This window comes from Pongo pygmaeus, chromosome 16, assembly GCF_028885625.2.
Source record: "Pongo pygmaeus isolate AG05252 chromosome 16, NHGRI_mPonPyg2-v2.0_pri, whole genome shotgun sequence".
Classification (NCBI taxonomy): domain Eukaryota; kingdom Metazoa; phylum Chordata; class Mammalia; order Primates; family Hominidae; genus Pongo; species Pongo pygmaeus.
In genome coordinates, this window is record NC_072389.2 from 47,115,799 (window position 1) to 47,132,184 (window position 16,386).

General features: G+C 52.4%; 2 protein-coding genes across 2 annotated transcripts in view; both read right to left on the bottom strand.

Annotated features, from left to right (window-relative positions):
- The window catches only part of SPTBN5 (spectrin beta, non-erythrocytic 5), a 46,292-nt gene extending 43,262 nt beyond the window's left edge, over positions 1-3,030 (bottom strand). The window contains exons 1-2 of the mRNA XM_054450467.1: positions 2,265-3,030; positions 1,877-2,044 (exon numbers count right to left, since the gene is read on the bottom strand). Of these exons, the coding sequence (XP_054306442.1) occupies positions 1,877-2,044; positions 2,265-2,627 (531 nt within the window). The 5' untranslated portion in view covers positions 2,628-3,030. The remainder of the gene's footprint in view (positions 1-1,876; positions 2,045-2,264) is intronic.
- Positions 3,031-8,317: 5,287 nt separating this feature from the next.
- EHD4 (EH domain containing 4) overlaps positions 8,318-16,386 on the bottom strand; it is a 74,342-nt gene continuing 66,273 nt past the window's right edge. Inside the window, exon 6 of the mRNA XM_054450469.2 lies at positions 8,318-10,077. Coding sequence (XP_054306444.1) covers positions 9,541-10,077 — 537 coding nt within the window. The 3' untranslated portion in view covers positions 8,318-9,540. The remainder of the gene's footprint in view (positions 10,078-16,386) is intronic.

Consider the following 16,386-nt stretch of genomic DNA (forward strand, 5'->3'; position numbering starts at 1 on the left):
TGCCTAGCCTGACCACTTTATTTAACATAGAAACTTAAGGACTATTTCTCCCACCCAAATACACACTCTCGATCCCCTTGCCCTGCTCAAGTAAGGATCTTGGCTTTGTTTTCTGGTGTATCCTAGGGGAGTGGCACACAGCAGGGAATCGATCAGTAAGTACCGAATGGAGAAAGAAAACGAGTGAGACTTTCCATAAAACCTGAAGGGCAACTGGCTTCAGCCGGCCACTACTAGCCCTGTGGGAGGAGCTGCAACCCTGGGTGTCCCCCTGGGTAAACTTTGGTATATCCGGCTGGCCTCTAAAGGATTCCACCCATGCTCCTGGGGTGGATTCCACCTGCCATGTCAATCACCTTGGCTTAGAGTTGGAGCCTCTGGTGAGTGGGGTGTTTGTCTGCTCCTCCCAGCTCCTGAGAGCCTATCCTCCTGACTTCCTATTGAGCGATGTCACGTTGGTGGCTTAAACTCGCCGTGATGGGGGTATTAACGCCATAGGATCAGCGAATACAGCACACTGGAGTTTTTATTTCCCCCAGAGAATCATTTGTTAAACATTTACCAGCACACCGCTGATCTGGGTTCAATGAATCTGTCTCCCATTGAAGCCAGGTGCCTTGAGGTGGGGGTCTGGGCTTTGCTTAGTGTAGCCCAGCGCCTGCATAGAATGCCCAGGGCATGGGAGCATCTCCATAAGCGAGTGCATCCCTCATTCTGCCACACATTCCCTGTGTGTTTGCGGCAACTCCGTCATCCTTTCTAGACCACAGTTGCCTCCTATGTGTATGGAGACAAGGATGTCACCCTCACAGGTATCAGTGACATGCTGTATATTAAAGCTTGGGGAGAGCTGCAACACCTCTGACAAAGGCTGTGGGGCTTACACCCTTCCCCGGTTCCTGGAGGGGAGATGACTGGCTCACAGGGTCATTGTCCCTGGATCAACCAGGGCCCAGCATTCTGCAGCTGGCAGCGTTCTGCTCTTGCACCTGCTCAGGACAGCAGTCACTCCCCTTCCCTTTGCTTGGGCTTCTCCCCTCCCTGGCTTTCCTTCAACACACCAGTACCCCAGGAGGCTGGATGTAAGCTCCACTCCAGGATATAGTGATGGGCACGCACAGTCAGGCTCCATCCAGCCAGGCCCACTCAGTGACTTCACAGCCTCCAGGGACAGCCACCTCCAGGAGCCCTTGGTCTTCACAGTTCCCAGTTCCCAATGATCCCTTTGCCCCACCCCACCCCTGCACCAGCCCCTCACCCTGGCCATGAGGGTCCCTCTGTCCCTGGAGCTCCGGCCTCCTTTTAGCGCCCATCTCCTTTGCCTGTGCCTTTCTTTCAGGTGACTCTGGCTCCCCCCATTTGCTGAGGCCTCCTCCCTCCTTCTCCAAGACAGGCCCTGCTCCTCTTCCCCACCTGCCGTCTTAGTGTCCAGGTCTCTTCCCTTTGTTTCCTACTCGATGCCAGGCCCCCATGGCCCCACATCTGGGCTCTGTTGGCCAGTTAACCATCGATCTTGCCTGGTAAATAATTCAGGGCCTCTGTTTCCCCATCTGTGAAATGAAAAGCCTAAGAGAACACTAAGATTCTTTCAGCCTAGAATCCTGTGAGTCTCTCTTATGACAGACAGTGACATTTTCCACCCCAGTAGGGACCTGGATTGCTCCTGCCATGGCCAGCTGGGTGCTCTCCAAGTCAGGGGTGCTGTGCAAGGAGGGCTTTGCTTCTGCTCCTCTGTGTCCCAGCCTCTCCTCCTGTACTCAGGCCCCAGCTCCTCTGCTCTGTCCTGTGGCCTGGCGCAGGAAAGGCGACCCAGTAGTTCAGCCTGTACCAGCTGCCTGCCCCAGCACCATCCCAGACCCCTTTCCCTGGGGCCCACCTTGGCCCTGAGGAAGGCCAGAGCTCGGCTGCTGTTCTCCAGGAAGTGCACACGCAGGCGGCCCCGGCTGGGGGGTGGCAGGGCTTCCCCTGAGATGAGCTCCAGCAGCCGCAGGAGGTGGATGCCGTCAGCCAGCTCTGTGTACAGGTTCTGGATCTTGATGCCCACCTGGGGAGGGGACGGGCGTAGGTATGGGGTCAGCCCAGCCTCACCTGTCCTCCCATCCTGGGACCTGAGAGGTGCGACCCAGAGCAGCTGCTTTGGAAGAAAGAGCTCTGGCCTCAGCTTGGCCTCAGGCAGATGACTCCACAGCTCACCCCGGAGGCCCACTGGCCAGAGCTGGGGGCGTGGTACGGGTGGGCTGTGGGTCACAGCTGGCTGTACTCACCTGGCCGCACTGGAAGACGTTGTTGATCCACTTGGTGAAAGTCTTCTCCTGCATCTGCATGTGCCGGGCCTGCAGCTTGCGGATGTGGCCCGTCTCGTACTGAGAGTCCATGGTGAGACTTGGACTGGGCGGGACCTGGAGCTCTGTGCTGGGCCTCCTGCTGCGGTGCCCTGCAGCCCTGAGGAGCTCCCGGGGACTGTGGGGCTGACCAGCCATCAGCCCTGCAGACTTTGGGGATGAGGAGCTGCTGGATGGCTCCCTAAACTTGGAGGGCATGTGCAGGTTAGGGGATGATGTGAATGGAGATGGCCCCTCTGCCAGGGGCCTGGGGTCCCACCTTGCCAGACTGTCCTCACAATTCATGGCAGTTGCAGCTTGGAGCCCAGCCAGGTAAGGGCCAGTGCTTCTGGTCCTCTGCGCTTGAATGGCCCAGGGCCCCCTTTACCCCACCCCACCTTCCAGATTCTTCTTCTCAGAGCCCCTGCTGCCAGGTCCCTCCACCACAGTGACTGGGACAGGTGGAAGGAAGATAGGAAACTGCTTACCTTGGTGATGCCTGGGTCCCGCAGAGGCTGCCCAGCCGGACGGATGGAGATGGCAGATAGCAGGGGCTGCTTACCTTGGTGATGCCTGGGTCCCGCAGAGGCTGCCCAGCTGGACGGATGGAGATGGCAGATAGCAGGGGCTGTGCAGGGAGGGAGAGGGACATCAGGAGAGGCCAAGGCTGGAGCAGGGCCGCACCACAGCCCTCCCCTTGAGCCAGCGTGCTGGGGTGACAGCACACAGGCAGCATTGTCCTCCCACCTGCCACAGGGCGTGGCCCAGACTGGGAGGGGGTGGTTCAAGAATGCTCCAGGGCCATTGCCAGATGATCTCCTCCTTCATCATCCTCCCTTCCCCGCCAGCAACTTCCCCAACTCCAGGTGGGGGTCCTGGCTCCCAGGATGCAGAGGCCCATGGGGCGGCCCTGCCACTGCATGGGGTGCTGCAGTCTGCGTAGCAGGCACCAAAGGGCGGAGCCTCTGTGGGAAGCCTGTGGACGCACTTCCCAATCTGAGACTGCCCTCTGTACCCTCGTGGGGCCTCTCTGTGAGCACCCAGGGTGAGGGGATGAGGGAGCGTCCTGGGCTGTGGTCTTCTCATTCACCCCCAGGGAACAGCCCATAGACTGAGGGCCTCATAGACCCTGTGCTTGGCTTTCCAGGCCCTGCCAGAGTGCAGCCTGCCTAGCCCGGGGCTGAAGGGTAGGCTCCCCAGAGGAAGGGGAGAACTGGAACTGTGAGGGCTGTGGAGTCTCCTCCAAAATTAGAGACACGGTGTTAACTCTGGGCTCTACAGAGCTGGCCATGGTCTGGGGCTCGGAGGCAGGGGTGCAGAGGGAGCTGGTGGGCGCCTATCCCTTCCTCCCTGAGCAGCTGTGGACTACATGCCAGAGTGAAGGCGAGTTCTAATTCTGGAGGTCTCACCCGCCTCTAGCTAAACTCAGGGTAGCAGTGTGGGCTGGGGTGTGTGTGTGTGGGTGTCTTCCAGCAGCCCCGGAGCCTCTGAAGCGACAGCCTGCTCCTCAGGGAGGCGCTCCTGGCAGCCACAGCCCACAGCAGGACAGCCGCTCAGCCTGCCCTTGAGTGCTGGGCTAGGGATGAGTCACACCTGAACCGCCTGGGCCCACTGCAGGCAGTCAGGGGTGACGCTGAGAGGTGCCGTGGTCTCGGGTGGGGTGCGGCTTCCTGCGTCTGAGAGATGCTTCCTCTCCTGCTGTCCTCTCCCTGCCAGGCCCTTCCTGCACCGGCTGGCTTCCAGACACCCTGCGCTCCTCCCTTGCTTGCAGGAGTTGCTGCAGTGGTCCTCCCGTGCACCCCCCTTCTGCCCTCACTGCCCGTGGGGGTCCTCTTCACTGACCCCCTAACTCGGCATGCTAGGCACCACCACCCCACACCTTTCCACAGTGCAGCTCTACTCACGCCTGTGAAGCCTCCCACAGCCTGGGAAGGAAAACCCAGACTTGCCAGACCTTGCCTCAGCCAGGCCTTTGAAGCCCGCCAGCTTACCTAACCAGGCTAGTCTGCCCCCCTCACTCTGGGTGCTCTCCATGGGCCACTCACCATTTCCTGAGCAGGACCAGAGCTCTCCTGCCCCAAGGCTGGGCTTCAGCTGTTCTTTCAGCTTCGAACGTCCCTTCCCACTCTCCATCATCCACATTCACCTATCCTGCCTGCCCCAGTTAAAATCCTGTTTCTTCTAGGAAGTCCCTCATCCCACCCGCTTACCCCAGGGAGACTGAGCTTGTTCCTTCTCCTAGGAAGACCCTCAGCCCATGGAGTCCTGTGTGATGTTGTGAGCGGGGAGGACAGACTGAACTGTGTGGTGCTTCACACATAGACCTCAACATAGATTGGCATTTTGAAGCTGTTGGCGGGGGCTGTGGACTGCTTTTCTTCCTCTCTAGCTCAACGGCAGCTAAAGCCACTGCACACAATGCAAGGACTGGCTCCTGTTTGGCCGTGACTGATTGCAGCCCCTGGTGAAATGAGAACCCTGTGGGTCGGAACAAAGTTTGGATTATTTATGTTGCAAGTAACCAAAATCTCAAGTGAAACTGGTTTAAACAATATATTTTTATTATTTATTTATTTGCTTATTTATTTATTTATATTTAATTCTTTTTTAGAGACAGGGTCTTCTTAGGTTGCCCAGGCTGGTCTTGAACTCCTGGCCTCAACGATCTTCCCACTTCGGCCTCCTGAGTTGCAGGGATTATAGGTGTGAGCCACCATGCCTGGCTTACACAGCATAAAGGGAATGCATTGGCCCACACAGTGGAAAAAAATATCTAGGAGGAATAGGACTTCAGGTGAGGTTTGATCCAGCAGCTCAAATGTTGTCACCACAGGCCTGGATTCCTCTGGCCTTTCTCAAGGTCTCTTTCATTTTTATGCTCCACAAGATGGCTTATGCCAGGCTGACCTCCCTCCCCTGACCCCAGCAGCTCTGAACACCCCTCTCAATGCCATTTATATTGTTGCATCAATAGGCTCATTTCTATATACTGCAAGGTTCAGAGAAGAGAGAATATCTCTCAAGAGTTCTAACAGAAGTCTGGGGGTCCTGGCTCTCATAGTCTTGAACAGGGCCACATGTCCATTCCTGAGTCAATATTTGTGACCAGGGGGATGTGGTCAATCTCATCCAAACCTCACTTGAAGTGAGGGTGGGAGAAGGAGTGCTCTGCAAGGAGAATCTAGGTCTGGACCACCAAAAAGGTAGATGGGTTGGTGGGAAAAGCCAGATGCCTACTATGGTAGTGGGCAGGGGGAGGGCACACTGGCGAGGTGCAGCAAGAGGCAGGGGCTCCTCCCTAGCACGACTGGAGAAAGGACTCCTGTGAAGTGGTCACCTCCACGAGTCCCTCCTGTCCTGGCTTCCAACCACTCTGAAGTGGGGCTTTTGTCCGCAGACCTGGCCTCTGCTGCCTACCCTCTTCTGCCCCCACCTGATGGGGCTGCTTTCCTTCTGAAGCAGCTGCATTTTGGGTTTCTCTCCACAGGAAGAGTTGGGGCTCACAGGCACACCCTCTCCCTAACTCTTCTCCCCCAGTTCAAACTGGATCCAGGGATCCACACTCTGCTCTGAGAGGCCAGCGCGCAGCCACTGGAAAATGAGCCAGTGGGAGAGGGCAGCTCCATGTTTATTGATCAGCAGACTGTGTCTTTTTGTTTGAAACTTCTAAATAAGATTACAAAAAGAAAAAAAATAGAAGCATTGCGTATTAACTGCATTGGTTAACCAACATTGGAACCCAATACTCTTGTATTAGGCCCGCATTTACCTGAGTAAACTCAGTGGTTTTCTGTCCTAAGCATGCTCGCCTGCCACATCCCATGGAGGAAATAAACAGTGAAACACTTTCCTCATCTTCAAGGCAATTGTTTCAGGCATCCTCCAGGCATAATGAACGAGGGTGAGCGAGGGTGCAAGGTGGAAAGGTCCAGGCTGCAGCTGTGACTCCCGCGGGTGAACCACAGCTCCACAGCCCCAAATCCAAATGCAGCTCTTGCTGCATCACAACAAGTGTTCAAAAGAGAACCAGGTCCAGCCCTGGAGAAATGAAAGCCAAAAGCCAAATGAATGAATGACCCTCCCCCAGAAGAGCGACCCTGCCCCCAGGCCATCCAAGTGTGGTGAGTTGAAAAAAGAATTGACAGACGCTCCAGGGCTGGAGCAGGAGGCGGAAGCAGGTTGGAAGGCTGTTGTGCGCCACCCCTTCCTAGGAGCTGGGGAGATTCCCAAGTCTTAGTGCAGTGCTTCTCTACAAACGGGGTCAGGAGACCCTCACTGGCAGGCTGACAACTTGGAAGCAGACTGTGGGAGCAATAGGCTGGAGTTTTCATTTTCCCTTTAAACTCAAGACCAGAAGGTTTGTGTTATGCGATACCATATGCTGTGTAGAAAACAGGGCCTCAGCTTCTTAGATGTTGTAGTTCTAGAGTTTAGGTACTTCCACCCCTCTCTCCTATACAAAAACACTCTGGGGAAGAGGTTCTTTGAAAATTGGGGTGGTGCAGGAAGGGCAACAGTGACGGTGAGCAGGCCCCAGGGTCGGCCCTGCTGCCCTGCCGTGTGGGGTAGGGAGACAGCTGGTGGTGTGGACACATTCATAGAACTTTGTACTGGTCCTGGGAAGATACGAGTCCTCACTTGGTCGCCATCTCTCATATTTTCTAGTGTTTTCTCTTCCAGTCAACTTTTCTTGGTGAATGACTGCATGTGAGAGGATATTAAGAAAAGTGGCCACATGATTTCCTTTTTTTTTTCTTTCTCTTCAAGAATATTACCAGGTGCCAGCAGGGAAAGGACTCCACTGCCTGATGCCTCTCCCACCTGAGAGCGCAGAGGTAGGGAGATCACAGTGCCTGAGAGGTTTTCCTCCACGGAGAAATCGGAGACCTCAACCTGCTGCCCTCTAAAGCAGCTTTCTGTATCCAGACAAAACTTACATATGTACATGTTGTTTTAAAACGACATACTCATGTGACATACATGTATATAAATTCATGTTTATATATGACAATTGAGCAGAGTTAAAGAACAAGATAATTCTGGATGGAAAAATCAGTTTGCCTGGGCATCTGTAAGCCTTTGGGCAAGTGAATTCCCTGTTCTCTTCCTCAGTTTACCCTTTGGTGACCTCCACTGTGGCTGCAGACTTCAGGTGGTCCTCACGCATTCACAGAACCGTCTGTTTAGGTTACAGCACTTTGGGAGGCCGAGGTGGGTAGATCACGAGGTCAGGAGATCGAGACCATTATTGACCAACATGGTAAAACCCCATCTCTACTAAAATACAAAAATTAGCTGGGCGTGGTGGCAGGTGGCTGTAGTCCCAGCTACTTGGGAGGCTGAGGCAGGGGAATCGCTTGAACCTGGGAGGTGGAGGTTGCAGTGAACTGAGATCGTGCCACTGCACTCCAGCCTGGTGACAGAGTGAGAGTCCGTCTCAAAATAAAAATGAAAATAAAAACAATAAAATAATAAATGGTTCTTTGCTATGCGTCTAATGAATTTAAGTGCTTGTTAAGACTAAAAACCACGTTATGCATTTCCTGCTCTTAAAACTAAATTATGTAGAAAGTAAGCTAGGGAGCGTGAGGGTAGGCATCTGGATATAAATGCTTCTCCCAAATCAAGATTTTGTCTTCAGTCTGTGCCTTTGACCCTGTCACCAAAGGCAGGTGACAGAAAAAAAAATTATGTGGCTTTTGGAAGACTCAGTGGGACGGTTCTGATTTCATTCACTTCTGGTGCCAGCGGGACCCCATACCATGTGGCCATTGCTGTTTTGTGTCTCTTCCTGCATAAATAATGGTGGATGGCACCTATCTCCCCAAGCTGGTGCCCACAGAGGGGGAGGCACCTCCACCTGACGCAGGTGTCTGAGCAGCAGTCCAGAGAGGTTTACTCAGGGGATTTGGGGAGAGCACACTCTGGAGCAAAAGTACAGGTATGTGCCCGAATCCTGCCTCATGATGGGCGTTCATGATACGAACCACACAGCCTTTAAAGAAAAGGTTTTATATGAAAGGTTCCATTTTGTTTCTGTATAAAGGCTTTTATCCTGTAAGGAAAAAAAAAAAAACAAAAACCCTAGACATAATAAATGCCTGTTTTCTACAAAAACAATGTCTAACTCTGGGTGGACTGATCTCTTCTCAACAGCCCAGGGCAGGGCTGGTCCCTCATTCACCTGTGTCCACAGGGCCGAAGACACTGCACACACTAGGACAGGATTTGATTGAATTTAAATCCTGCCACCCACCAAGCAGATCTGGGGACATTTAATGTTTGAGGACCACACTAAACGATCACTGCAGAGAACCACCTCTTGTCTTTACTGTAGTTTAAGTATGATAAGTGGGTTTTGCTATTACTTATTGGAAAAACCAGTAAGAAAAGCTAATCTTCAAGCTTCAATGTGATTTGACATGCAAATGGGAAGTTTTGCCAGGGGTTAATAAAGGTTGTGAATTCCAAATTCCTAGCCGAATATGGCTTTGCTGGAAAGCCCCCTGGAGGGGAGGCTGGGAGGGCTGACCAGATGGTCATCGGGGCACTGGGACGGATGCACGCTGAGGCCTGGCTGCCTGCTCTGCTGGAGACTGCAGAATGGATGGGAGATCCACAGTACATCCCCCTTCCAAACCCAGGAGGCATCTGTCACCTTCTCTTTGGTAGACAGTCTGGAGACAGCAGAAACCTTCTGCTCTGTTTTTTTGCCACTCTAAATATAGCAGAAAACAAAATAAAATAAATAAGATAATCTTTGCTGGAGTAAGATAATCTTTGCTGCCTCCAGGTGCCCTCTGAGGGGCAGACAGCTGCTCCAGAGTTGTTCATGAGGACAAAAAGCCCAGGCAGCCTGAAGACCCAGCTGCTCCAGGTGAACCTCGGCTCACTTCCTGTGGTTCCTGGGACTCACCAGGCCCACCCCTATGCGCATTTCTCCAGGCAGGTTCTGAGGACTCTTTGGACAATTTCTTTCTTCTCAACCCTTCAATCTCCTAATCCACCCCCCTATCCCCAATATTTTCATAGAAACTAATGGAATTTTGGAGGTGAAAGAAGTCATCTAGTTTCCAGTGTCCACCCTCCCCATTCTACAGATGGGGAAACCAAGGCACAGAGAAGGCAGTGCCTTGCCCAAGGTCATTTGGTGAGTCAGTGGCAGAGCAGGCCTGAGGCCCAGGTCCCCCAGTTCCTGCCCCGTTCTGCGACCCACCCCTCAGTCGGCCTTGGGCAGGGACTTCCTGTGCGAGGGGGGCACGAGGTGGCGGGGCAGGCTGCTGGGCAGCTCGTAGCCGTCGAGCTTGATCTTGATGAGGTGCTTGGCCAGTGCGAACTCCTCCTCGTCCAGCATGCCGTCGCAGTCGCAGTCGGCCAGCTTCCAGATCTTGCCCAGGACGCTGTTGGGCAGCTTGGAGGTCACCATCTCCTTCTTGGCGTTGACACCTGATATCTTGCCATTGATGGGCGACAGAGTGTAGAAGAGCTCGTCGTAGACGGGCTTGTCTCTGGCCACGACCCACTCCTCTTCGTCGGCGCCCTCCTTGGCACCCTCCCCGTAGCCCTGATTGAAGGGGCCCTCGGTGGTGCCATCGAAGGCGCCGCCCTGCACCAGCTGCGTGGGTGTGCTCATCTCCTCCTGGCTGATGAGGTTCATGAGGGGCGAGATCTTGTTGCTCAGCATGTTGTCCACTGCCTCGATCAGCTTGGGCTTCAGCGAGTGGAATTTGGTGAAGTCATAGTTCTCAAGCTGTTCCTGCAGAAGGACAAACCACAGGATGGGTTACACGCGGTCTCTTCAGGGGGAAACAGTTGGGGGCCGTTGGAGGGAGACTAATTCTGCCCCAGGCAGACATCCCACCCACTACTCAGGAGTGCACTCTTTGGGAGCTTCCCACATCCAAATGTACCACATATAGGAATGGTTGTTTTGGAACAAGAAACAAGTGTTTTTCCTATGGCAGCCAATCTCTGCTGGTGGCCTCATGAGCGACAGCAACCTCCGAAGACTCAGAAACCTTCTTTCACCTGCCTTTTTAAAAATGCTCTAGAGTTATTATTCTATTTCTCAAGGGATTTCACTACACACTTCAGCCGATCCTCACAGCAATCCTGGGAGGAAGGAGGGGCAGGCATTTAGAACCCCATTTTACAGAGAGCTGTGAGGGGCTGTCTGGCAGAGTCAAGGCAGAGCCCCTGCCTCCTGGCTCTTGACTAATGCTCTCTGTGCTGGAACACAGAGCTGTGACAGAAGGACTATATTTACATAAAACAACTAATTAAATACCTTGTTTTCGGAGCACCTAAAAAAATGTAGTTTAGGGCAGCTTCTCAGTGGCTCTAACATCTTATGAATGAGCTGAGGGGGCTACTCAACAGGAACCTTGTAGGACCAGCTCCACCAAGTACGGCCTGACCAGGAGCACCCATGCTACCCCAGGAAGGTATTGAGGCAGGGCCACGGAGACCTTGCATATACAACATAATCATCATGAATCCACTGTCATTTCAAAAATATGGACAAATAAGCAAAAGCTGGAACTTGTAAGAGCAGGGAGTAGGGCTGGGGAGCACGAGGGAATAAACGTAGCCAGTAAGCCTGAGTATCACTGGCCAGGTCAGGACATGTCTTAGCTCCACCTGTTGAGTGAGGCAGCCTGTCAGCAGTCAGAGCAGCAGAAGCACAGGCTCTAGAGGGGGCCTGGGAAACACTGTGACTGCCCAATCAGGCTGGGGCAGACTACAGGATGCCACACAGGCTCTGTGGATGGCACCGTAGAAACTGACCTTCCTACCTTGGTTCTCCTTGGTTACTCCATCCATCCATCCATCCATTCATCCATCCATCCAACCATCCACCTGTCCAACCAACCCTCCATCTAACCATCCATCCATTCAACCAACCCTCCATCCATCCATTCAGCCAACAATTCATCCATCCATCCACCTACCTGCCCAACTTTTATTTGTCATTTACTCGGCACCAGTCCCTGTTCTGGGGCTTGGGGATATAGAATAAATATGAAAAGCCATAATTCCTGCTTTAAATGAGCTTATGTTGTAATGGAGGAAGGACACTCCAATTGTTTAAAAAAGGACTTGACATAACACAGTGAAAAGGCTAACATGAAATTTATAAAGTCATTAGAAAGAAAAAAGCCAAGTCATTAAAAGGGAGAGGGGCCAGGCTCAGTGGCTCACGCCTGTAATCCCAGCACTTTGGGAGGCCAAGGTGGCAGGATTGCTTGAAGCCAGGAGTTCAAGACCAGCCTGGGCATGAGACCCATATATACATATATATATATATGTTAGGGAGAGGAAGGGAATAATCACATCAGATGGCTAAGTTTAAGGAAAACTACCGCCTGTATATGGAGAAGAGCTCAGTTGCCCAGGGGGACCCCTGGGGACCCTCACTGTCTAAGGAGAGAAAACACTTGTTTATTGCAAGAGACAAACTTTCTGTGGCCCTGAACTGTGAGAGTTACCTAGAGCTTTACATGACGGGCTTCAAAGATCTGATGAAAAATGTCTTCAACAGTAGTTTTACTAAATAAATGCAGAAATTTTCCAGGTATGGCAGCTTTTATATGTGAAGTATTTCTTTGGTACAGTTCTAGAGGGACCAAAAGAGAGGCCATGCAGGTGTGCAATTTTCTGGAGATGAGGCAGAGAGATTTGCAAGGAAAAGTCAGACTTCGCTGTTTTGGACAGAAGCAATGTGACAGGCTGCTAGATGAGAAAAAAAACTTGGTGTTATCATAAATATCATGCTTTCTTGTAAAAAAAAACTGAGAAAAAACTGGTAAGCAAAACTAAAAATTTAAAATAATTTATAATCTCATTATCTGGCAAAAACCTCTGCTAGCATATCTGGGCATGCATTTCTAGCCATTAACATACACACACACACACACACACACACACTGAAACAATACCACACCATTAACAAATAATATGTCATATATTTCTGTGGTATTAATTTTTACATAACCTTTCTCTTAACAGCTACAGAATATTGAACTTAAACTGTAGAGCTGGGCCACTCTTCATTTACCCTGTCCGCTGTAGCTGGACACACAGGTGTTTCCAATAGAGAATCAAAATCATGGTCTCTAGGGTGGCAGGGCAGGAATTCTGGGCTGACATTTGGAAGGGGATTCCTGGGTGGTAGATGGTGGGGGAAGAGAGCTGAGAAATATCAGCTAAACGGGCTGACATTTCTCTAGGGAAGGGACTCTGACATTCTTCTCAGGTAGCAAAGTCAGCAGCCATCAAACCGTGCAAACCCAGCGTGTGGCCCCTGTTCAGCTCAGAGCAGCGGGTACTGCAGGCCGGGTCTCTCAAACGCAGTCACTAGCATGTCACCCCTGACATCAGCACCAAACAATGTGGCCTGCACTTCGGGCTCCTGCCACCAACATCTCAGTGGGCCAACGAGATGGAAAAGAGAACGCTAAGCAGGTGGAGGAGCAGGCATCCCCCACAAAAATCCCAGTGCTGCTGGGTCAACGAGTTTGGATTCCCTGGGTGCGTGAACACCTACCCCATTTCCTTAAGAATGAGCCTGCGCTCGGAGCACACACAGAGCCCCTGTGTCTGGCCCAGCAGACAAAGGAGGGTGATGCCTGCCCAAACTTCCCACCAGCCTGCAGGGGCCGTGGATTCCGACTGCAGAGCTCTGGAAAACTGGCAGGGGGAGTGGCCGCATATTTGCAGGGGTGGACATGAGGCAGCAGTTATTCCCGTCCTGGGAGGCAGGCAAGAAATAAACCCTCCGTTCTCATCCCTGTGGTCCCCCCCAGGCTTGACTGGGGACTGCGGGGGCACCAGTTAAACCATCATCATGTCACTCCTGACATCAGCACCAAACCGTCATCATCCCTGCCCTCTGCCAGGGTGAGTCCAAAACAGTTCTTATTAGGATGAATACACACTGGGGAACTTAAAGGTATTTGCCCATCAACAGTTGTATCCACTGAGCCAGGACCCTGGAATTGCTCCCTCTCAAGAGGCAAAGGTCAGTTCCCAGACCCGTCTCCGGTGGGGTTGTCCCTTGCTCATTAATTGCCAGCATTCACCAGAAGAGTTTTCAAATCCACCAGAGGGTCTGAGCAGATGGGGCTGACTCTGCTGCCCTCTGCTGTTGAAACGCTGCCAACTCATGAGCTGAGGGGTCCAAATTCTCCTTCCAGTCAGAGGAGCAGAGTCAGCAGTAACCGTGGCCCTTCAGGTGCTCATCTTGTCCTGCAATATTAACACTGTGCTGTCGGTCACGGTCCCTCCCCAGAGCGTGCCAGGCACGCACAGGCACCCACACAGGTGGGTTTCAGGGCCTGTCCCAGCTCAGGGAAGGGCCTTCAAAATACACTCTCCTCTCACTGCTACAGCCAAGAGTCACTCTGACCGGCTGGCTCCATGAGAGAACAGGGAGAATAACAACCTAAAGCTGGCATCAGAGAGCTCTCTGCATGACCCTGATATGTGCAAAGATCACAGTGTGGTCACTTCTAAGCGTTATGTCCCCCCTCTGTCAAAGCCTATGTTACAGACGATGTTAGACTTTAACAGCCTCAGGGATGGGACATGTGCCCTAACCCACACATGTGCCCCTCAAAGCTTCCGGTGACAGCAAGCTAGCTTGCAGTATCAGGTGTCACTAAGCATTCCTGACAGGCTCCAGGCAGCCTTGTTCCCTGGGGATTCTCCGAAAGAATGGGGTGGTATGACCAGGCCTCAGCTTACTTCCCAAGGAGGCCACTTCCTGCAGCTTCCAGGGGTTGGCACGGGGAACCCCTGGTCTATAAGCCCTGTGGGAATCGAGGCTGGGTCAGGGCCTGAGAGCCTGCTGTGATATGGCCTTACACTAACTTACTAATTCACTTGGCATGTGTTAACTGAGCACTCATCACGTCCTAGATGCTGGGGATACGGCAGTGAACAGGGCATGGGTCACTGATCTCATGAAGCCGCAGACTTATGTGGGAGAGAGATACTAAATATCAGATGTCAGATAATTCAATTACATGGAAGCACAACAGTGCTCATATTGTAACAAGAAACATGTGTCCTGACAATGGGGTTGCTGTCAATTATTTTTACCTCCACTTGTTCATTTTTTCTGTTTTTTGAGACAGGGTTTCCTCTGTCACCCAGGCTGGAGTGCAGTGGTGTGATCATGGCTCACAGCAGCCTCGACCTCCCGGGCTTAAGCCATCCTCCCACCTCACCCTCGCAAGTGGCTGGGATCACAGGCATGAGCCAACCACACCTGGCTAATTTTAAAATATTTTAATGGATATAGGGTCCCACTATGTTGCCCAGGTTGTTCTCCAACCCCTGGACTCAAGCAATCCTCCCATTTCAGACTTCCAAAGTGCTGGGATTACAGGCGTAAGCCACCATGTCCAGCCTCATTTGTTCATTTTTTTGTGTTGATTTATTCCAGGGGCCTAGAACAGTGATAGCAGCAGGAGGCAGACAAATGCTGAGGCTCCAGTGAAACCCTATCTTCAAGCCAAAGGCAGTTTAAAGCCTGCAGGCCAAGCTACAAGTCAAATCCATGGACTGGATTGAGAACCTGTCTTTCCATTTGGCTGCTTTTCTTTGATTGATCCTCACCCTTCGCCTATTTTACATATACCTACCCTTCCCTAATTGTTTTTACACTGTCATGTCCACCTTTGACTGGTGCCTTTGTTTTAACCTTTTTTGCATACTCACAAATCAATCAGCATGCACTCCTCTATCCTGTGCCTGTAAAAACCCCAGACTCAGCCACACTGGGGAGATGACATGACTTTGGGAGAGACAACCCAATCTTCCCATCCCCTCTTCACTGAGAGTTGTTTTGTTGCTCAATAAAATCCTCCACCCTCATCACTCTTCAATTGTCAGCATGACCTTATTCTTCTTGGATGCGGGACAAGAGCTTGGGACCCACCAAACACAGGTACCCAGAAAGGCTGTAACACTGGCCCTCTGCCCTCACCGTTGCAGGGTAGCCGCGCCACTCAACAGAAGCAGTGGTGGGGTTGAGCTGGACCGGAGCCATGGGCCAGAGTGGGGCAAGAGGGTGACTGAGCTGCTAACATGACGCAGAACTAAAAGAGCTAATTAGCACACTGTAATACCCCCTCTGGGGCTTTGGGGTTGCGGGCATCCCTGCCTGGGCACTGCCACGTTCCCCTTGGGGTGACACACCTGGTCTGGCTGCAGACCATGCACAGAGCCTGCTCCTATGTCAGCACTTGGAGTGGCTGGCTGGATCCTGTACTTGCTTGCTCACCCACCTTCAGTGGTGCTAAGGTACTGGGCATAGACCTGACTCCAGGTGATTCTCAGCAAAGGCTTGGCCCTCCTTGTACCCTCCATCTCAGTAGGCCACGGCTGCTCCTGAGATCATGCTTTCCTTGTTGCCTTCCCCCAGCTCAGAGGACCCTGGGTGTCTTCCGACCTGGCCAGCCCAGGCTAGCTTTGTCATGAGTAGCTCTGGTCCCAGAGTCTGCTCCCTACGTTATCGGGCTCACAGGGGACCAGCAGAAGAGGCCTGGCAAGGGAGGCCTCCGTGGAGCCCCAGGGCTCAAGAGCAGCGTCTCCCTGCGGCGAGGCACTGTAGCAACTTCAGGAAGCCAGCGAGGCACAGAGGCCCCCACTGGGCCACAGCTCAGGCTCTGTATTTCTTTATAACTTTCATTTAGGTCAAGAAACCAAGTTCCCTTCTGAAATATCTGAAGGGTACAAGGAAACAGCTGTCTTACTGCTTGGTCACGGGATAGAGGGCATAACCATGGGCGTGAATGGGGAAGTTGCCCAGGGAAACTGCTCCTGGAGGCCACAACAGCCCTCCAATACCACCTAGTGACCAGAAAAACCCAATTCAGCTTGTGAGCACATGAATGCCCATTTCACTGCTGGAAGAGAAAAGACATTTCTCTGTGGTGTGTGTGTGTGTGCATATTTTTTTGAGACAGGGTCTTACACTGTTGTCCTGGCTGGAGTGCAGTGGTGTGATCTTGGCTCACTGCAACCTTCACCTTCAGGGCTCAAGTAATCCTCCCACCTC